The sequence below is a fragment of the Chlorella variabilis genome (genome assembly GCF_000147415.1).
Source record: "Chlorella variabilis unplaced genomic scaffold CHLNCscaffold_18, whole genome shotgun sequence".
In the NCBI taxonomy this organism is placed as follows: Eukaryota; Viridiplantae; Chlorophyta; class Trebouxiophyceae; order Chlorellales; family Chlorellaceae; genus Chlorella; species Chlorella variabilis.
Window position 1 is genome coordinate 1683 of NW_005435070.1, and position 20277 is coordinate 21959.

At 61.7% G+C, this 20277-nt stretch overlaps 4 protein-coding genes across 4 annotated transcripts; 2 read left to right on the forward strand and 2 right to left on the reverse strand.

Annotated features, from left to right (window-relative positions):
* Window positions 1-3307: 3307 nt before the first annotated feature.
* On the reverse strand, window positions 3308-5046 carry CHLNCDRAFT_136896 (hypothetical protein; the record flags this gene model as incomplete). Its single annotated transcript, XM_005845315.1, has 5 exons — window positions 3308-3817; window positions 3964-4067; window positions 4280-4448; window positions 4676-4797; window positions 4908-5046. 5 exons carry the CDS (start codon window positions 5044-5046, stop codon window positions 3308-3310), a joined length of 1044 nt encoding a protein of 347 aa, XP_005845377.1.
* Window positions 5047-5350: 304 nt separating this feature from the next.
* Window positions 5351-6216, forward strand: CHLNCDRAFT_53813 (hypothetical protein; the record flags this gene model as incomplete). The annotated part of the gene is made up of 4 exons (XM_005845180.1): window positions 5351-5353; window positions 5631-5724; window positions 5850-5961; window positions 6105-6216. 4 exons carry the CDS (start codon window positions 5351-5353, stop codon window positions 6214-6216), a joined length of 321 nt encoding a protein of 106 aa, XP_005845242.1.
* Window positions 6217-6365: 149 nt separating this feature from the next.
* CHLNCDRAFT_58571 (hypothetical protein) lies at window positions 6366-8807 on the reverse strand. The gene is made up of 10 exons (XM_005845316.1): window positions 8622-8807; window positions 8384-8542; window positions 8201-8304; window positions 7868-8060; window positions 7611-7765; window positions 7435-7536; window positions 7313-7334; window positions 7182-7231; window positions 6987-7104; window positions 6366-6869 (listed from the first exon to the last, which is right to left on the reverse strand). The coding sequence occupies exons 1-10, from the start codon at window positions 8799-8801 to the stop codon at window positions 6666-6668; spliced, it is 1287 nt and encodes a 428-aa protein (XP_005845378.1). The 5' UTR covers window positions 8802-8807; the 3' UTR covers window positions 6366-6665.
* A 2675-nt stretch (window positions 8808-11482) lies between these two features.
* CHLNCDRAFT_136900 (hypothetical protein) lies at window positions 11483-15193 on the forward strand (the record flags this gene model as incomplete). Its single annotated transcript, XM_005845181.1, has 9 exons — window positions 11483-11734; window positions 11953-12174; window positions 12314-12520; window positions 12737-12871; window positions 13004-13125; window positions 13274-13949; window positions 14129-14256; window positions 14384-14723; window positions 14855-15193. 9 exons carry the CDS (start codon window positions 11483-11485, stop codon window positions 15191-15193), a joined length of 2421 nt encoding a protein of 806 aa, XP_005845243.1.
* Between the last annotated feature and the right edge of the window lie 5084 nt (window positions 15194-20277).

Consider the following 20277-nt stretch of genomic DNA (forward strand, 5'->3'; position numbering starts at 1 on the left):
CCATGCGTCTTGCACTCCCATACCGGCAACGTGAGCCTGCCCACCACGCCGAGCGGCCCATAAAACACAGCTGCCTGGCTGCCCGTCTTGTGAAACTCACAGCAGCTGCCATTTTCTGCTGCTAAGTGGCAAGGAAGCGGCTCCATGCTGGCCAGCTGGGCTTGCCGCTGCTGGAGCTGCTGCTGGCGCTCCTGCCGCTGCTGCGCCGCCCGGCCCGGCAGAGAGGCCAAGAAGGCATCCACGTCCGCTCCGAGCCGAGCCTCCCAGTGATCACGTTTGCGTCCTTGCCGGTCGCCCCAGCCTAAGAAGCCGCTGGGTGCTCGCTCATCCTCGTTGTCATCCCTCTCACCCCGCCGCCTGGCCTGCCCTGGCACATTGAAGGGAGCTTGTTGTCCTGGTCTACTTGCACGGGATCTTTTTGGCTGTGGCCCGTCTAGAGGCCTGGGGGCCGTGGTCTTGCTAACCACCTTCACCCTAAAGTGCTGGCTCATGTCCTAGAAAGCATATTACGGTTGCTGGGATGCCAACAGAACAAACGGGAGGGAGAATGATGCATGATTGAGGATGATGTCCCCAATGACCCTCCAGGTGGGGGGCCATCATGCCCATCATGGGGCACATCCTTACCGGGAGGCCTACCTGAGCCTGTTGTGCACGGCGCATGTTCAGGTGGCGCCACCCGAAGGTTGGTTGGGGTTTGGAGACGCCTCTGTGGGAATGCCCGCAGCAGAAAGAGTCACACATTTCAATCATCGTGGCGAGCCAGCAGTGGGGTGGCCAAGTCGGCATTGTCTGCAAGGCAAAGAATGGCATGTGGGTCAGGCAGGGGCGCTGAGAGCGTCAAAACTTCACAATGCAAAATGCCTCCACCTGCGCTCGTCCGCCGTCGTAAGGTTCTTCGACTGCTGAGGCCTGAAGGCGTTGGTGGCCCGGAGGTGTCTGCAGGTGCATGCACTGGCGGCGGCGGCAACCGTGGCAGGGGCGGCGCTGCTGCCGCCGCCGCCGCCGCACACGCTGCCAGCTCCCGACGCTCTGCCTCCGCTGCAGAGCATGTGCATGGATGGTGACTGCAGGTACTCTCAACCAGTTGGGAAAGCACGTCAGGAGGGCTGCGCACCTCGAGCGGCACGGGTCTCGTCTAGTTCATGGCCAATCGCTTCGTATTGAGCACGCGCCTTGTCGATCCGCTGTTGCAGCCTCTTGGGTACCGCCCCGTCGGGGTACTGTTCAGCCCGGTCCTCCAAGTCTTGCAAAACCGAGAGGGCAGCGCCGGATCTGCAAAGTGCCCACTTGTGACGTACCCGCGCTGTTTCCAGGGCGCTCTGACCGCACCCCATTATGCAAAGTACCTAGACGAAGCGTCTTCTGCCGCTGAGACAGGGTGGCGGTACACCCAGTCGACGCGGTACAAGGCAGGTTGTGGCAGCGCGAGAGCGGTCTGCCCTTCTTCTTCTTCTTCTTCTACCCATAGCTCACCTGCACCGCACACCACCGGCCTCCTCCTACGGCAAGGTCTCCGTCCTGTTCCCAGAAGTTCGCATGCCTGCTTCAGAACAGAACACATTGAACATGTGTTCTGGGAATGAAATACTCGCAGCAGAGTCGCCCAGAGAGCCGCCGAACGGAAGGCAGAGGACACGGAGCGAAGCACTGCAGGGGGCAGCAGCAGTAGGAGGCGGCCCTGGCAGCGGCGGTGCAGGAGGCCCAGCGTGTGGCGGCGCGCGTGGCCCAGAGGCCCGCCGGGTTGGGTGAGTTGATGGGACCTGTCTGAACCGCCGTGGCTTGATTGTGCATTGGCGGCACGGCCCATAGAACCATAGGCAGGCCGCCAGTACGGGCGCTAATCGTGATGGAACTTGGTGGCTGCTACTGGGATGCATGCACCACTACTGAAACCAGCGCTTGCCCGCCACCTGCCCACCCGATCCGCAGCCGTCGACGAACGCAAGAAGAAGCAGTGACTTTGGCGGGTGGGCAGGCTGGTACAGCTAACGTTGCGAGTGGCCTGGCCCTGCCCACAGCTGTTCCTTCAGGTGGTGCGGCATCAAGGTGGACTCAAGAGGCATGATGTCGGCGTTTTGCCTCCTCTCCTAGCCAACATCCCGGACTGCCCAGAAGAACCAGATATTTTACAACCGAGTTGAGGATTTGGCGCACCGCTTGGAAGCTGCGCTAGCCGACCATGCGAAGCAGGCGGTGCTGTTGACTGAGGAGCAGCAGAAGAACCAGGTGCTGGAAGGCAAGCTGGAGCAGTGCCACACACAGGCCCTCCAACAACTGGTTGATTGGTGCGTGTTTCCACCGCCGCCGCCGCGGCCGCTCTGCAGGCCTAGCGTCTCAGCGCCCTCGCCTCGCCTGGCCCTGCCTTGGCCCTGCCTTTGCCTGGTCGCCTGGCTGGTGCCAATATCATTGACTGCATCCTCACATGCTCTTATCTTTGCAATTGTTTTCCGTACTGCTCGCCCTACACATGAAAAATCGCTGCGTGCAGCACCAGATGGCTGGTGACCACTGAGCAGAGAATCGCTTGCCTGTCCCGTTTGGTCCAGGGATCGCCATGCGGAGAGAAGTGGAAGGCGCAAATTGTTTCAGCCATCCACATCCTGCTGGCCGTTGGACAGCTTGCTACAATCACCGCCTTCCTCTTCTCCTCGCATGGAGATTTCTGGACCAAGTTGGACGGGCACGCCATTGTCTCCTCAGTGCTCACCACCCACCTGGCGCTGCAGGCAGCGATTGTCATGTACAGGGCGAGCAGTGGCTCTCGGCCCTAAACATCACTCTGACTGGTGCTGCTGTTTGTGGGGGATCAGAATGTGATGTGCTACATACTGTAAACAGGGACATGCCCGTCGATTAGCGGCGGATTACAGTAGGAGCTGGAAGGTTCACATGCATGAGGGATGGATTCCTCAAAATGGCAGCTGCGCTCGTGATGTCAGAAGCCCGACACACCGCACACTGGCACTGGTCGCTGCCTTTGTCAGCAGCGCTGCCCAAGGCAATTGGGAAGAGACGCACAGTCCAGTGCCTGCTCTACGTGACATGGATTCTCTGCCTGACTTTATGGCCACACACTCCATACTTATTCTGCTCCCACTTGTTCTGCTCTTGATTACTCAGGCAATTTTCTCACAACTGGTCCCCTTGTCTTGTAGCCTTCGTTTGTCAAATGCTTGCCCTTCGAGCAGAAGAACACATACTGTACAAAACCCGCAGTTCGTTGCACAAGGGTGCTGAGCTGCTGAGGCTGCCACCAGCTCCTCTCCGGGCCAAGCTGTGGCAAGTGGCCGGAACGAGCCTCGGCTCAGCCCTTCAGGCTGTACCCCTTGCCCCCAAAGGCTTTGAACTTTGGCTCCTCCTCCTCCACCTTCTTCTCTGCTGGAGGCTGCGGCGGGGGGGCCCTGGCCCCGCCCGCTCCTCCCGACGCCTTATCCGCTAGCTTGGCCTGCAGACGGTTGCCGCCAAACACCTTGCCGGGCCGCTTGGGCGCGGAGCCCGCTGCGCTGCTGCCGCCGTCGCCTGCGCCGCTGCCCACGCTGCCTGCCGCCGATGCTGGGCCACTGGCGCTGCCTCCAGGCCGCCCGGAGCCAGGCAGCGGGATGGCAATGGGCCGCGACTCGCTGACTGCCTTGCCATCCAGCCGCCTGCCGCTCCCGGCAAATGCCAGAAACTTTGGCTGCTCGGGCTCTGCCGCCTCGTCCGCCGCAGGTGCCGCACCCGCCGCAGCAGCAGGGCCCTCTGCTGCCATGGGCACCGGCTGCGGCGGCGGCTGCCGCGCCGGCTCCACATAATCCAGCGGCGGCGCAAAGTCGACCTGCAAGGGGCTGCCAGCCATGATCGAAAGAAAAGGGGGCACGAGCCGACACATCCAACGGCCAGGTAACCCTGCGGTTCTGTGCTGCATTCAAGCCTAGGCTGGCCCCCACAGCTCAGCGGGCCCACGGGCCCGCCATGCCGCACGTTGCAGTCGGTCTCGATGACGGAAATCGCGTCCGAGGGCTTGGCCTCGATGATGTCGATGAAGTAGCGGCGGTTGTTGTAGTTGATGGGGATTGTGTCGCCCACTACAATCGGGGAGTGAGCGGTGAACGAGATGCAATTAAGGCAGAGGCAAAGAAGGCAAAGAAGGAGGCAGCAAGCACTTTGCCACTGGAGATGCACAATGGAGAGAGGGGGGCACTACCAGACGGGGAGCGGAATGGATGGTGGTGGGTTGGAGGCAGCCAGGGCGGTTGGCAGCCAGGGCGGTTGGCAGCTGCCCCCGCGCAGCGCGCACCCGTGAGGCAGGAGAAGTTGCGCAGCGTGGTTTCCAGCACAGCACGCGGGTTGGTGATGTCCAGGAAGTCAGCCGAGTGTGGCTGCAGCTTGACAAACGTGCCCTTGGGCAGCGTGGCGGAGCGCAGCTGCACCACATCGCCCTCCTGCAGCAGCAGGTTCTGCATCATCTGCAGGGCGGCGGAAGGGGCGGGTCCGAAGAGAGAAGTCAAAGGGTGCGTCAGCCAGTCGCTGGGCAAGCGGCAGCCGCAGCCTTGCACCAGCGAGGGCAATGACAGGGTTGAGAAGCAGCAATCAAAACGAAAGCGATGGGTGCCGGCAGCAGCAGCAGCAGCCAAGTCGTCAGCCGAGGCAATCAGGGAATGAGAATTGACGCAAGCAGCAGCAAGGCGCCCACCCAGTACGGCATGTACACCATCCCTTCGTCCGCGATGAACTCCAGCACGCCGCAGTGTGTGTTGCGCCCGTCCCGCCGATTCTCCACTTGGAACAGCATGGGGTAGTCGATGTGCAGCTGGGCTGCAGATCGGGGCGGTGCATACCAAGCGGCGGGTGGGCGGGCGGGGTGGCGGAAGGGTCTGGCAGCGGTGCCGCCAGACAGCGAGCTGCAGCCAGCCACTGCTGCACACCTAGGCGGTCCAGGGCGGAGGGGGGCAGGAATATTTTGTCACCCCGCTCCGCCTCTGGCTTGTCTAAGAATGAGACGGGGTAGCAGCGGTAGCTGGCCTCAAAGCGACCGCCCCCGTAGCCTCCGTAGCCTCCAAACATCCCACCAAACATTGCTCAAACTGCCCCGGGCCCACTGATCGTCAGAAACAAGACAGGTCACAGACGGGCTGGGGACGACGGGAAACGGTCAGCCGTGCTGTAAGGTAAATTGGGAGGGCGACAGGAGAGGGATGTTGCGGTGCCGTCGCCTTTGTACTTCGTGCAGTACATGAAGGCTGCTGTATGCCTCGCGAAATCAGCGAATTGGCTTCAACGAAGTGCACGGTGATCAATCCCAGCAGCCCAGTGGATCGACTGCTGCCTTTGCCACCTCGTGCTCGGATCCTGCGGCACGATCAGCAGCATGGTGAGGAGACCCGGGGTGTATGCAGCCTCGATGACAGTAAGAACCGTGCTGGAGGCGCCGCCGCTCTCCACGAAGAGCACCCCTCCCTCTTCCCGCTTCTCTGGCACGCGTCCCCAGTGAATCAATTTGGTGTTTCTGATCTATAGAGATGCCAAACGAATGAACCAAGCTTTGGGCAGCCAGAGTTTGGAGGGCGGCAGCGGCAGGCTGCGCCAGTTCTCCGCCCTGGGCTGCCGCCCCCCCCACTCGGTGCTTGCTGCGCTTCATCCTGGCGCAGGCGGACAAGCACACGATTGTGCTGATGCAGCCTAGCCCCAACAAGTCGAGCCGGACATTCGTGGATTACAACAGCGTGGACAAGGCCATTGACGGTGCGCCCACAGAGGATGTCGATGCAGCTGGGCTCAGCAATTCGCAGCCGCGTGCGCCCAGCTGAGGTTCCAGCAAGTCATGTTCAGCTAGGTACAAGCCCCTACCGTGTCCCCCGCCTCCGCAGGCATCTGCAACGATTTTGAGCGGCGGTTGCGAGAGCTCAATCCGCAGTTGCGCAGCATCACGTACGACATTGGGGACTTGTATAGCTGGATCGACAACATGCCAGACCTGAGGTGAGCTGTATGCATAACAGCAAAACTGCCCTGTGGTCTAAGTAGGAGAATGGAGGCAGTGGCACATGCAGCAGCATAAGCAATAGGAGCCCAATCATTCATGTTTTTTCTCCTCTGCCCTGCTTTGCTCCGCCTGCTCGCAGCGCACTGGTGTTTGAGAAGCAGATCATGGCATACATCCCGTGTGGAAAAGAATGGATAAAATCTAAGGCATTCACGCACCTGCGGCGGCTGGCAGACCAGGCGGGACGGTGATGTAGTCACCTGTTTTTTACAATGTTGCTGGGGCAGCAATTTTGCTGCCAACTGTTACACCGGAACCGATGCCGTGCCTATGGCTTCTGCTTGCGGCTGATGCTTAACTCTCCTGTTTGCTGCCCCTTTTCGCCCGCTCATGGCTTGAATTTGCTTCTGACATGTTACACAATTTGTTACAACCGAACCAAATCGGGTTAGGAAGGTACACGGCCATGCATCGGGTTGGGTTCATGGGGCGGTGATTAAATATACATAGCCCAGAGGAGATGTGAAACAACGTGACTCAGCATCAGCATGCTGCTGGTAAGGGAAGATGAATCAAAGGGGCGGACACTGGCGAAATTACTGTCACACAATCAGGGTTTGATGAAAAGCTATTCATTAAGGGAGGTTGAGTTTGAGGGAGGTTGAGTTATAAACAGGCCACTCATTTTTTCGTGTTGACATCAGGGTTTGCGGTCGTGTTGAACGAGCGGGGCGCAGTCACCCTCACCTGCGGGCGCGGTTTCCGCCTCTTGCAGTTTGTTCTGTTGGTATGCATCCAGCCTGGCATCCATGATTGCAAAGTGCAGCGGGGGGCAAGCGGCCAAGAGCATGGCCCCAGGGTAGGACATGGGAAGCTGTGGGGCATCTGGCAGGTCGCGCAGCAGCTGCAGTTGGCAGGCGCACATGCACATGGAACGGGGTAAGCCCCACTACAGCAAGGTAGCGCACGTGACTGGTAAGACGTTGCATAGCTAGCTGCTGAAAGCAGCTGGGGAACATACCTGATACGGCGCTGCAGCGTGAAGGTGGTGATGGGCGTGCCGCTGCAGCCTGAAAGAGAAAGCGCTGGTCGCCATCCAGGACGCGTTCCAGGAGTGCTGCAGCCCCACCTTCTCGTATCTACAAGCAGGAGGCAGATAGCAACTCAGGTCCACAACAAGCTGCCTACCGACAACAGGTGCCATTGCACTCGTCACCTGCCATTCGGCAGCTTCTGGCGCTGCAAGCCGTAATGCTCGATGTAGTTCTGCAGCATTGGAGAACGTTGCTATATCGACATGTCAGGTTAAAATCTACTGGCATTCCAGGACGCATGCATGAGACTCACGACAGTCTCCAGCATGACGACGCTGCAGGGGAGGAAAGGCGCGGCATGGCGATTCAGTACCGGCATGGAACCCCCATTGGCCCAGCTGTTAAGATCATCCACAGCTCCTGCCGGCGCCCCACCTAACTGCCGCCTGCCCCACAGCAAAGGCCAGGCCCTTCCAGCCATATGCCAGGAACACGGCGGCCATCAGCGCCATGGGGCACAGAATCCAGGCCACCATCCTAAAGGGTAGGGGCAGGCAGGTGGGTGATGATGAAGGCGGGACATGTGCAGCGTCCTTCATCCACCAGCGCACCTGTTCTGCGGGCTCAGCAGCGAGATGCCCTTGCGCTTGAGCCGGCGCAGCTCTGCTCCGTAACCATCAACCAAATTGCCCCAGACACTGCGGCAGACAAAGGCATAGAGGTTCTCCCCCCGCCTTGCAGAGGCCGGGTCCTCGGGGGTGGCAACCTGCAGGCAGGGCCACGCATTGGCATGTCAATGTCTTGAAACCCACAAACAACCTTCCCTGTCTCCTTCACTCCCGCTCTCCTCGCATCCCTCCCTCCTTTCCTTCTTGTGGTGATCCAAATGGCTCTGCGTCCAATGCATGTACCCGACAGCCGCTAGCAGCAGATTTGCGCCCAGCTTGTCCTTCCAATGAGTGCCATGCAGAAGCTCATGGGCAGTGGTGAAGAGAATGCCGCCCGACACGCCTGCGCTGATCGTGGTGCCCAGGAAGGCCAGCGGGTGGATGGGCGTTGTACTGCGGAAAGGGGGGGAGGGGGGTCCACAGGTTGAGTCCAGCAGTGTCAGGAAGCTGTGCTTCCCAGTTTCTCAGTGGAAAGCACTTGTTGAGATCAGCCTGCTTAGACTGAAAGAGGATAGCGATGCCCGCAAACTCACCTGAGCAGGTGGCAGAGGCCGCAGAGAACTGTGAGATGGACCGCTGTGTATGCATACAACACAGCTTTGAACAAGGCATCCTGCGTGCCTGCCACCGCCTCCTCCTGCAGACCAGCCACAAGGAGCTGGCACATGTGGTGTTCCAGGCCGATGCACTCAGAGAAACGGCCATCAGGAGCTTGCCTCTGGATTCCGTAGGTCCCGCCCCAGCAGCGCATCGCCCAGCGGCATCACAATGAAGGCAAGGTAGGCGGTCAGCAGCGAGACGAGCACCGACAGCAACGTGGCGCCAGGCTGTGTAGAAGCCAGGTGATGCAGCAAGGGGCTGAGAGGACCCGCTGCCTGCAGGCAAGGGCAGGAGCACCGTGACTTTGAGAGCACGATGACTTTGAGACGTGGATGACCATCACAAGAGCCGTACCTTCACCAACGGCAGTGACGCGATAAACTGCACAGCAGCAGGCGCCCACACCGCGCCCAGCCCTGCCAGTGCCGAGGCCACCGGGTAGAGGAAGGCAGCCGAGTAGTAGAGCGGCTCGGGCAGCAGGCGCAGGACAAGCTCGCCCAGCCGCGTGTCTGATATCCTCTGCTGCGGAGGCATGGCTCCATAGCCTGCACAGCGGGCCGTGGCCGCCATTACACAATTATTTTATGTGTCGCTACCACCCCTGAAATACTGGCAGAGTCAGGTATTGGTTTAGAGTGAGTTTCAAACCCAACCGCCGCCGATTGCCGCGGCTGGGGGGGACAACCCAGCCCTCTTGTTGGCGCACCCCAAGCAGGAACAATACTTATTTCAAGCTCCAGATACAGAAGAACGCACCTTTGGGCGCGTGGGAGCGTGAAGAAGCAAACGAGGCCTGTGTGGTATGCGTCCGCCTGAGGGGCTTTCTGGTGGTTGCCGACACTCCATACCTGATCGCCGACTTCCGGGATGGGCGCACCAGGCCAGGAGGTCGCGCCGAACCACTCCAGCCGAGCCGGCCCACCACGCCGCTGCAAACAAGCGCCGACATGGTTGCCAGTAGGCTGCACTGCCGCCACCACCAACCACAGGACAACTACACACAACAACAACGGGTTGGGGGCAGGAAGCGGCACAATCGCTTGGCGGTACGCGGCGCCGTACGTACTGCGCCTCGCGCCAGGCCCTGCCATTACATTGGCAGCTTGAAGTCAATGCTCGCTACTGGGTCATGGCAGGCTGGGGCTGGCCACTGCCTCGGCGTCAGCGGGCGCCGACTCGGGGCCGCGCGAAGGAGGAGGCACGTTGACCGGCGGAGCGCCGGCATCCTTGGCCTTGGCGGCTCCCGGCTTCTTCATGCCCTTCATCATCCCCCACAGCTTCTCCCGCGTCTCGAGGCAAAACTCGCAGTCAGTCTCGGGCAGCAGTTTGTGCAGCGGGTTGGCTGGGTCGATCTCCACCCCATGGCTCGTCACTCCACCGTGGATGGTGACTCTGGGGTGGTCGCCGCCAGGGCTGCTGCTGCTGGTAGAGGAGGCGCTGGTGGGAGCAGCAGCCGCCTGCAGTAGTTGCATAGTGTGATGGCGTCGGGCGACAAGACCATGTGCATGCTGCCAAGCAGCAACAAAGTGCGTGGTCGACTCGCCTGCTGCCCCTGCAGCACGTCTTCGCCCTTGTTGGCCCGCTCCACCACCGCAGCAATCACTGCACCATCAAACAAAGCGTGCATTTATGAGGAAGAAGATGGCGCACCAACAGAAAATGCCTGCAGCGGGTTGCCGGTGGCGAGGGCCGGCATCTGGCGATAGGCCATAGGTCGGGGCAGTCTGCTACAGCACATGGTGGCCTGCAGTGTGTCACCTCCGATTGGGATGGCTGCCAGCAAGAATCTTTTTAGACTCGAGCTGCAGGGTCAGCAAGGGATGGGACATGAGGAGGTCGGTCCGCACCCGCCAGGGAAGCACACTCTGGCTCAACAGCCGATGGAAAGCAACGGAGCCAAAAAGCAACGCCGCATCAGCACCTCTTGTTTGCTGCTGTTTCCTCCCCCGATGCAGTGGACAGCATGCGCACTGCATTGCGACGGCACATGTCTGCAGCAGGGGCAAGGACGCTTGGCTGGGTGGTTGCGGCGGCGGAGTTGTAAGCCGGCAGAGGACTGGCGCCTGGCTGCCGCCCCAGGAGGAAGACCGACAGTGCGCGACTGCACCACGGGTGCTGACCCAACACCCTTCCCCGCCCCCAAAGCCCGCAGGTGGCTGCCAGCTCTCAAGACCGCACCTCCCACCGTCTGGAACCTGCTCCGGGCTAGGAAGCGCATGATGGAGGGCAAGAATTGGGACGTTAAATGACAAATAGGGTACGAAAAGCAAGCAAGGGGTTGAGACGGAGCCAAGAGGCTTCGTGTGCACGAGTGAACGAGGAAGGCTGGCTCCCCTAGGAGCGCTCCGCCTGGCCAGGAGAGTTGGTGGCTGCCAATATACTCAGAATGCGAGAGTTGTCCTGACAGACTCTAGTGCTGGGCGCCACATGGCGCCGCCGCTGTGCTTGTGCCTTGATCGATGGTGGATTTATTAGGGCTGCACCTCTCCATTGATGACAGGGACTCCTGCATATTACACATCCACCAGGCCTGTATATATTCTGCAATCCGCAGAATACGGTGGCTTGCTTGGCTTGCCGTCGGTCGAGAAGCGCTCGAAGGCTCGGTTGGGGTTGATGATGTGCACGTCGCATGCAATTATGTTGACCAGAATGGCCAGGTACACTCGGCCTGTCCCGAATTCCCTGATCACTACAGCCTGTCAGATACAACCCTACAGGTAATAACGCTCGCCTCCTTCCCGCCATGGAACCCGCTCGGCGGGTGCCTTGCTGGCGGCGTCCTGGGCGAGGCTTATCCCCGCGCTCCCTTTGGCGATCGGCGACATTGGGGTGCACGTTGGGTGGGCAGCATGGCCTGCAGAGGACTCCTGCCCGCCACCAGGCTCGGCTTGGCGCCGAGGCTGGCGCCGCTGTGTCGCCATCGATGGTCTGCGGCTGCCAGGGACCGGCGCCCTAGCAAAAGCAGAGTGCCCCTGCGCTGCCTGAGCCACGGGAACCACTCACACTCCCATGGCGACGGCCCCTCGCACGACTCCTGCTGCTCCACCTCGTCACTAGACATTGCCCCGCCTCAAGAAGTCGCCTCCTGCTGCGGACATGATCACCACGACCCAGACCTGGCCAACCCCGCCCACCGCCTGCTCAAGGCGGTGTACGACGCCACTCGTCTGACGGCTGTGGCGGCCTGGCTGGAGGCGAGCATGGCTGCCACGATGGCCAAAGTGGTGCTGTTCCTTCTGGCGGCGGCCACGGCGGGGTGGGCAGCCAGCGGCTGGGCACCCAGCGCCGCGGCAGCGCAGGCAGCCCAAGGCGTTGCTGCCACCGCCACCTTAGGCGTCTACCTCTTGGCGGGCCTGCCGGCTGCGGTGGACCTGTCGTACGACCTCACCGCGGGCCACGTTGATACCCATGTCCTAATGAATTTGGCCGTACTGGGCACACTGGTTACGGGGCATGCGCTGGAGGTAGGGAATGCCAGCTGATGTGCATGCACACAGCCCACAATTCTGCCCCTTTGTTGCAGCTCCTAGACTGCAATGCAGCACAGTTGCACGTGACGGCCACCTATCTCAGCAACATGCGATGCTTCTGAACGTCCCCCCCTCCTGCTGCTGCCCCATGCATGTGCCTACCTGCCCACCCTCTGTGCCTGTTGCTGCTCCCCTCCGTCCACCGCCTGCAGGGCGCGCTGCTGCTGGTGCTGTTCCAGACAAGCCACGTGGTGGAGCACCTGCTGACCGACCGGGCACAGGGCAACCTGGCAGCTCTGTACGACGCAATGCCCAAGGAGGCAGTGCTGGTGGGCATGGGGCCCGACGGCCGCCCCGACCTGGCATCGGCCCGCCGCGTGCTGGCGGCGGACGTCGCCGTGGGTGACTGCATGCTGGTGAAGCCAGGGGAGCAGGTGCGGCGGCTGGAATGGTGGGCAGGCAGGGGGCGTGATGCATGTACACCCTGCACTGACGCATCGTGCGAGTTTGTGTCCGGCTGGTGGGCTGCTGCTTCGGCACCCTGATGACGGGGAACACCCAGACCTGCTGCAGGTGCCACTTGATGGTGCGGTCATCCACGGCCGTGCCATGGTCAGCTCGGAGCACATCACTGGAGAGAGCCTGCCGGTGCTGCGCCGTGCCGGGGACGAGCTGGCGGCGGGCTCGCTGAACCGTGATGGTGTGCTGGTGCTGCGTGCGCTGCGGCCGGCCGAAGAGTCCACGCCTGCTCGCATCGCCAAGCTCACCCTGGATGCGCAGGTTGGTGGTTTGGGCTATCGTGCTTCATGCTTGCTTGTATTCTGTCTTTTTTCTGCAAATGGTCGCAAGATGCTGGTGGTTGTCCTTGGTGGCTGGACGTGGGGTGCTGCTGTTTCATTGTGCGGTGTGTTTTGATGTTCACAGGGCTGTTGCATGTCGCCAGAGCTGTGCAGCGACCCTGACCTGGGCTGTACATGGGTTGGGATCCTGCTGCAGGCCAAGCGCCCGCAGCTGCGCACGTGGCTGGACCAGTTTGGCGAGCTGTACAGCAAGGGCGTGATAGCCGCCTCGGTCGGCCTGCTGGCGGTACTGCTGCTGTCGGGCGTGCCGCTGCTGGGCGCCGCCGGTCAGGTATGTAGCGCGGCAGCACCAGTCGTGTGCTACCTCCTGCTGCTTGTCATTTTTGCTTGCCGGGCTGAAGCTGCCTTTGCCAATACGGTTACTGACTTCCTTCTCTCCATTGGTTTGCCTGGCTCTGTGCAGCGTGGCGCCTTCTATCGGGCCATGGGCCTGCTCACTGTGGCCTCCCCTTGCGCCCTGGTCATGGTACCGCTGGCATATGTGTCGGCCATCGCCGCCATCGCCTCCAGGCGAGCCTGCGCTGCGTGCCTAGCCGCCGAGCCCACTGGTCTGCAGCCAGCTGTACCAGCCTCACTGTCCCTCCTGCTTCCCCAGCTATCGTGTTCTTCAGCTGCTGACTGGGTGGGTGGCGCAAGCTTGACCCTCCTGCCTGTCAGCTGTGCATTGTTGCAGGGGCATCCTGGTGAAGGGCGGCCGAGTGTTGGATGCTCTAGCCCGCTGCAGCACTGTGGCGTTTGACAAGACAGGCACCCTCACGACTGGCTCCCTGTCCTGCACATCGATGCGCCCGCTGGGCTCTGGCGGGGCCAGCGGCAGCAGCGCCAGCGTCCTGGGCCTGGCGCCGCGCGAGGCGGCGGCAGCCAAGCGCACCGCCATCGGCGCGGCCGTGGCGCTGTCCCTGCGCAGCAGCCATCCCGTGTCGGATGCGGTGGTGCTTCACGGGCAGCAGGCAGGGCTGGATGGCAGCAGCGAGGAAGTGCTGGACTTTGAGCTGGTGCCTGGTGGCGGCGTGCAGGGGCTCGTGAGCAGCGGTGGCAGCTCGCGGCAGCGGCAGCAGCAGTACCTCGCGGCCTTTGGCTCTGCAGAGTTTGTGAGCAGCCGGCTGACGGCGGCGGAGCAGGCGGCAGTGGAGAAGCTGGTGGCGGGCCAGGGCACCTCTGGTGTGCTCTCTGTGCTTGTCCTGGAGCCGGCAGCCACGGGCAGCAGCTCCAACGGTCAGTCATCTGGCGGCGGCAGCGGCAATGGAGTTGCGAGCAGCAGCCGCGCCGCCAGCCGCAGCGTGTGGGTCATGAGCTTTGAGGACAGCGTGCGCAAGCAAAGTGCGGCGGCAGTCCGGGAGCTGCAGACGGTGAGCACGCGTCGCGGGCCAGGCAGCTTTCTGCTTCAAAGCGGCCTCCAGGCCGTCGTATGGAGTTTACCAGCAATTTGTGTCGAGTTGCCAGCAGCAGCTCATCATGAGCAGCTGTGCTAGGGCAGTCCATCTTGCATCCCCCAGCGTCACCCATGGCATCCGTGTACTGCCTGCAGGGCTCCTGGACGGGACGCGCCTCTCAGGCCAGCCGCATGGAAGTGACCATGCTGACGGGCGACAACGAGGCCAGCGCGCTGGGAATTGCCAAGAAGCTGGGCATACGCACGGTGTGGGCCGCTCTCAGGTGCGTGCAGGATGGTGATCGGCGTGGCTGGCTGTGCTCCTGCCTCCTCCGCCTCCTCCATTCTTCATTGTGTTGTAGACAGGACCAACACCTTGCTGCGGTGCCGTTTGCCTGTATCTGCCCGCAGCCCAGAGGAGAAGCTGGAGCATGTGCAGCAGCTCAGTGCTCGCAGCCATGTCGACTGCCGCGACGGCAGCGACGGCAGCTCGTCGGTGCCGCCTGTGGGCAAGTTGCGGAGCCGCAAGGGCAGCAGGGGCGGCGGCAGGGGCGGCAGCGGGCGTGGCAGCGGGTGCATCATGGTGGGGGATGGGATCAACGATGCCCCTGCGCTGGCGGCGGCTGATGTGGGCGTGGCCATTGCCTCCACCGCCACTGCGGCTGCCTCGCTGGCCGCGGACGTCATTGTGGTGAATGCCAGCGGAATCGCGGCCGTCCCGCTGCTGCTCAAAATTGCGCAGGCCACACAGGTGCGTTGCTCCTTTGCACTTGAACGCAAACAAGAGTGCAAAATAGCTCTTCAAAAACTTGGGTGCAGGCTGCACTCGCCAGCTTTTCACCTGGGCTCACCCCCCCCTTTGCCTCCCGCATGAACATGCAGACTGTCATCCGGCAGAACCTGGTGCTGGCTGTGGGCAGCATCCTAGCACTGTCCCTGCCCACCGTGCTGGGCTGGGTGCCCCTCTGGTTTGCCGTGATGCTGCACGAGGGGTCCACCCTCCTAGTCGCAGTGAACTCCCTACGGCTGCTGGGCTTCAGCGCAGGCCTGAACCGGGGGAGCAGCAGCTGGCGCCCAGCTGGGCAGCGGACACAGCAGCAGCAAGATGCTGAGGAGGGAGGAATAGCAGCGGGTGGTGGTCGCAGGGAGGACGAGGCGGCAGGCAGCTGGCAAGCGCCGGTCGCTGCTATGCCCGTGGCAGCCGTGCCGCCTGCCGCCTGAGTGCCTGCCATTTTGAGAAATCCATCCCTCATGCATGTAACCTTCCAGCTCCTTCTGTCTAATCTTCCGCTATTCGACGGGCATGTCCCTGTTTACAGTATGTAGCATATCACATTCTGATCCCCCACAAACAGCAGCGCAGTCAGAGTGATGTCTAGGGCCGAGAGCCACTGCTCGCCCTGTACATGACAATCGCTGCCTGCAGCGCCAGATGGGTGGTGAGCACTGAGGAGACAATGGCGTGCCTGTCCAACTTGGTCCAGAAATCTCCATGCGAGGAGAAGAGGAAGGCGCAGATTGTTGCAACCTGTCCAACGGCCAGCAGGATGTGGATGGCCGCATGGAAAACAATTGCAAAGATAAGAGCATGTGAGGATGCAGTCAATGATATTGGCACCAGCCAGGCGACCAGGCAAAGGCAGGGCCAAGGCAGGGCCAGGCGAGGCGAGGGCGCTGCGACGCTAGGCCTGCAGAGCGGGCACGGCGGCTGCGGTGGAAACTCGCACCAATCGACCAGTTGGAGGGCCTGTGTGTGGCACTACTCCAGCTTGCCTTCCAGCACCTGGTTCTTCTGCTGCTCCTCAGTCAACAGCACCGCCTGCTTCGCATGGTCGGCTAGCGCAGCTTCCAAGCGTGCGCCAAATCCTCAACTCGGTTGTAAAATATCTGGTTCTTCTGGGCAGTCGGGGATGTTGGCTAGGAGAGGAGGCAAAAACGCCACATCATGCCTCTTGAGTCCACCTTGATGCCACACCACCTGAAGTAACAGCTGTGGGCAGGGCCAGGCGCCACTCGCAACGTTCGCTGTACCAGCCTGCCCAGCCGCCAAAGCGGCCTGATTGGCTCAATCCCAATTGCTGGCCAGCGTTACTGCTTTCTTCTTGCGTTCATCGACGGCGGCGGGTCGGGTGGGCAGGTGGCGGGCAAGCGCTGGTTTCAGTAGTGGTGCACGCATCCCAGTAGCAGCCACCAAGCTTTCCATCACGATTAACGCCCGTACTGGCGGCCTGCTCATGGTTCCTATGGGCCGTGCCGCCAATGCACAATCAAGCCACGGCGGTGCAGACATGTCCCATCAACTCACCCAGCCGGGCGGGCCTCTGGCCCACGCGCGCCGCCACACGCTGGGCATCCTGAGGAGCAGGGCCGCCTTCTTCTGCTGCTGCTCCTCAGTGCGCCGCGCCGCGTCCTCTGCCTTCCGTTCGGCGGCTCTCTGGGCGACTGCTGCGAGTATTTCATTCCTTGAACATGTAATGTTCTGTTCTGAAGCAGGCATGACCTTTGGGAACAGGACGGAGACCTTGACGTAGGAGGAGGCCGGTGGTGCACCACAGGTGAGCTATGGGTAGAAGGGAGGCTTGAAGAAGAAGAAGAAGAGAATACGCGGGACGCGTGATTTGTACTTCGGCCGTACTGGGAGGAAACGGGGTGTCAAGCCCCTGGCTCCCGTGTGTAAAACGAGGGGGAACAAAGGTGCAGGTCAGCCTGGATCGATCAGCCGCCGCCTCTTGGCCGCCGCTGCCCGCCTCCCCGCCACCTGCGCCGGCGCCGCCGCTGCAGCTGCTGCTGGCGCCGCTGCCACCACCGCTGCCGCCGCCGTGGCCGCCCCCTGCCCCACCGCTCCCCCTCCCCACCCCACCCCCGTCACTGCGTTCGCTGCCGCTGCGCCCGCGCGGCGCTTCGCCTGCCTGGGGACACTGCCGTTTGCCGCGCCGAGTCGGCGGGCGATCCGCTGCGGCATCATTCTGCCTGCGCCGAGTGCGCCTGTCATCGCCGCGCTGCACGAACTTACCTCGTACCGCATCGACGAGTTGTACCGCCCACCTGTCTGTCAGCAGCAGAAGACCTTTGTCTAGGTATTTTGCATAATGGGGTGTGGTCAGAGCGCCCTGGAAACAGCGCAGGTATGTCACGAGTTCGCACTTGGCAGATCCGGCGCTGCCCTCTCGGTTTGGCAAGACTTGCGGGAGCGGGCTGAACAGTACCCCGACGGGGCGGTACCCAAGAGGCTGCAACAGCGGATCGACAAGGCGCGTGCTAAATTCTTCGCGGTTGCCCAAGAAGTAGACGACGCGCGTGCCGCTCGAGGTGCGCAGCCCTCCTGACGCTTTACCAACTGTTTGAGAGTACCTGCAGTCACCATCCGTGCACATGCTCTGCAGCGGAGGCAGAGCGTCAGGAGCTGGCGGTGTGTGCGGCGGCGGCAGCAGCGCCGCCCCTTCCGCGGTTGCCGCCGCCGCCAGTGCATGCACCTGCAGACACCTCTGAGCCACCAACGCCTTCAGGCCTCAGCCGTCGAAGAAGCTTACGACGGCGGACGAGCGCAGGTGGAGGCATTTTGCATTGTGAAGTTTTGCCGCTCTCAACGCCCTTGACCCACTTGCCAATCCTCCCTGCAGACAATGCCGATTTTGCCACCCCACTGCTTGCTCTTCGCGAGGATTGAAACGTGTGACTCTATTCCTGCTACGGGCACCTCTGCATGCCAGCGGGTATATCGTCAACTGTGCCGGTTGTTTTGTGCCGTCTTCTCGTGCCGGCGCTGCTAGGCAATGGGGGGTATAAATGCCAGCCAACATCATCACAGACGCTGGCAGCAGCAGCAGCAGCAGCAGCAGGCAGGGAGGGAGCCAGCCGCAGGAGGACGCATATGCAGCAGGTTGGGCTTGGGCGCCACTCTTCCGCCAGTGGCTGGTGTCTGGCGGCAGGAGGCCCAGCTCCTGCAGCCAGGGTGCGAGGCACAGAAGCGACCTGAGGGACAAGGTGTGCAGCACAGCGGTGTGCCCAGCATTGTGACTGGCTCATGCATTAGTGCGCCACGCACGCTGCCTCGCTCGCACCCCTGGCAGGGGGGCAGGGGAAGGTGAGGCTTGCATCGGCTGCCGTCGGTAGCATGGTGGAACCCACACTGCCTGCCAGAGGGCACCCTAACTTCCTCGGGGCATGCAGCAGGAGCCTCCTCAGCTGGCGTGCTAGGTGCTCTCAAGCTGCGGCTATGCGCTCAAGCTGCGACTCTGGACATCTAGCCTATGACGGGCCAGTTGACGATGGGCAGCCATGCCCCACGACAGCTGCTTAAAGCTGGCATCTTACATTCGTTTGAAGGGTGATTGCAAATAATGAAGCACATGCAGACATAAAATCATCAAATAAACGGCGCCGACGGTCGTGCAGCACCAATGCACGTGTGCATGCCACGGCAGGGAGACAGACAGAGGAATGTCCTTTGCAAGGCAAATTGTTTGGCGGCTGCGTGAGCCAAGGAGGAGGCAAACAACACCACATCATGCCGCTTGAGCAATCCATGGTACACCAGATGCCGCACCACCTGAAGTAACAGCTGTGGGCAGGGCCAGGCGCCACTTGCAACGTTCACTATGGCGCCTGTCCACCTTGCCGCCCAAATCGGCCCGATGGGCTCAATCCCCACTGGCAGAGCGTCACTGCTTCTTCTTGCGCTTGTCAACGTCTGCAGGCCGGGTGGGCAAGTGGCCGGCAAGTGCTGCGGTTTCAGTAGTTGTGTGCATGCATCACAGCAGCAGCCGACCAAGGCGTTTCATTTACGATTAAACGCCCGGCACACTGAGTATTGGCGGCCGACGTATGGTCCTATGAACCGTGGCGCCGATGCTGGCGCCAATGCTGCACGGCATTTCAATAAATCAAGCCCATGTGGGTCAGACAGGCACTCCCCTCTCATCAACTCACCCAGCCGGGCGGGCCTCTGGGCCACGCGTGCCGCCACACGCTGGGCCTCCTGCACCGCCGCTGCCAGGGCCGCCACCTTCTGCTGCTGCTCCTCAGCAGCGCGCCGCTCCGTGTCCTCTGCCTTCCATTCGGCGGCTCTCTGGGCGACTCTGCTGCGAGTATTTTATTCCTTCAACATGTGTTCTGTTCTGAAGCAGGCATGACCTTTTGGAACAGGACGGAGACCTTGCCGTGGGAGGAGGCCGGTGATGTGAGGTGCAGGTGAGCTATGGGTTCAGGCCTGAGGCCCCACGGAGAGCGCCTCGCAGCAAAGGATCCCGAGTCTCTCTGCTGGGCCAGCTAGACGCCAGGTGGCTTCTTCATACCTCAACACAGCCAATTCGACGGCACCAGCTGATCCTGCGGTCCTGTTTCATTGAACATGTGCTCTGTTCTCATGTGCTCTGTTCTGAAGCAGGCATGCGACCTTCAGGGAACATGACGGAGACCTTGCCCTCAGTGGAAGCCGGTGATGTGCGGTGCAGGCGAGCTATGGGTAGAAGGGGGAGACCGCTCTCGCGGTACCTCGAGCCTGTGGACCACCCACCCTCTTGACGCTCTGCTCCGGTGCAGGCGCGCAGCCCTGTTGGGCGCCCTCTTCGGCGCATTGACGGTGCTTGGCATTTCTCTGCCACATACAAGCTTGTGGGGCCGGCGGGCGATGTCCAGGCACACCAGGCCAGATTTCCCAAACAGTGCGGCAACCTTGGAGCTGGAGCAGCTGCTGTCCAGCATATCGATTGATGGCGCGGTGTTGGCCACCGTGGCGTCCAATGCCAGCATTTGGGCAGACGAAGCCGACCCCAGGAGTGGCCTGCTGCCGCTTTGGCTCGATAGCGCCCAGCGAGCCGCCATTTCAAACATGTTTGTGGCGGCCTACGACGAGGACACGCTACACTGGCTCCGGGCCCGCAACGTGCCTGCAATACTGAGGACTGCCACCAACTGCAGCAGGGCAGCTTCTTGGGTTGGCTGCGCGAAGGTTGATCTGCTGAGGGATGTTGCTACCCTGGCGTTCAACCTCTTGCTAACAGACAGTGATATACTCTGGCTCAAGAACCCATTTCCATTTTTGGCCGCGCCATACGACCTGCTGGCGACATCTGAAGGGTTTGGTGCCGACGCAAAGGACCCCTCCCCCGGGCCATACGGAGATATGCAGCACGCCCGCGTGGACGGCTGGCCGCCGATCCACTACCACAGAGTTCCTCATGTGAGACAGGCCTGGTTTGGGTGGTCTCGCCTTGGTGATGCAACCGACCTGACTGGACCTGCGCCTGCTCCCCTGTCCCTTCCTCCCCCCTTCTTCAGATAAACTTTGGGGTGACTTTTGCCAG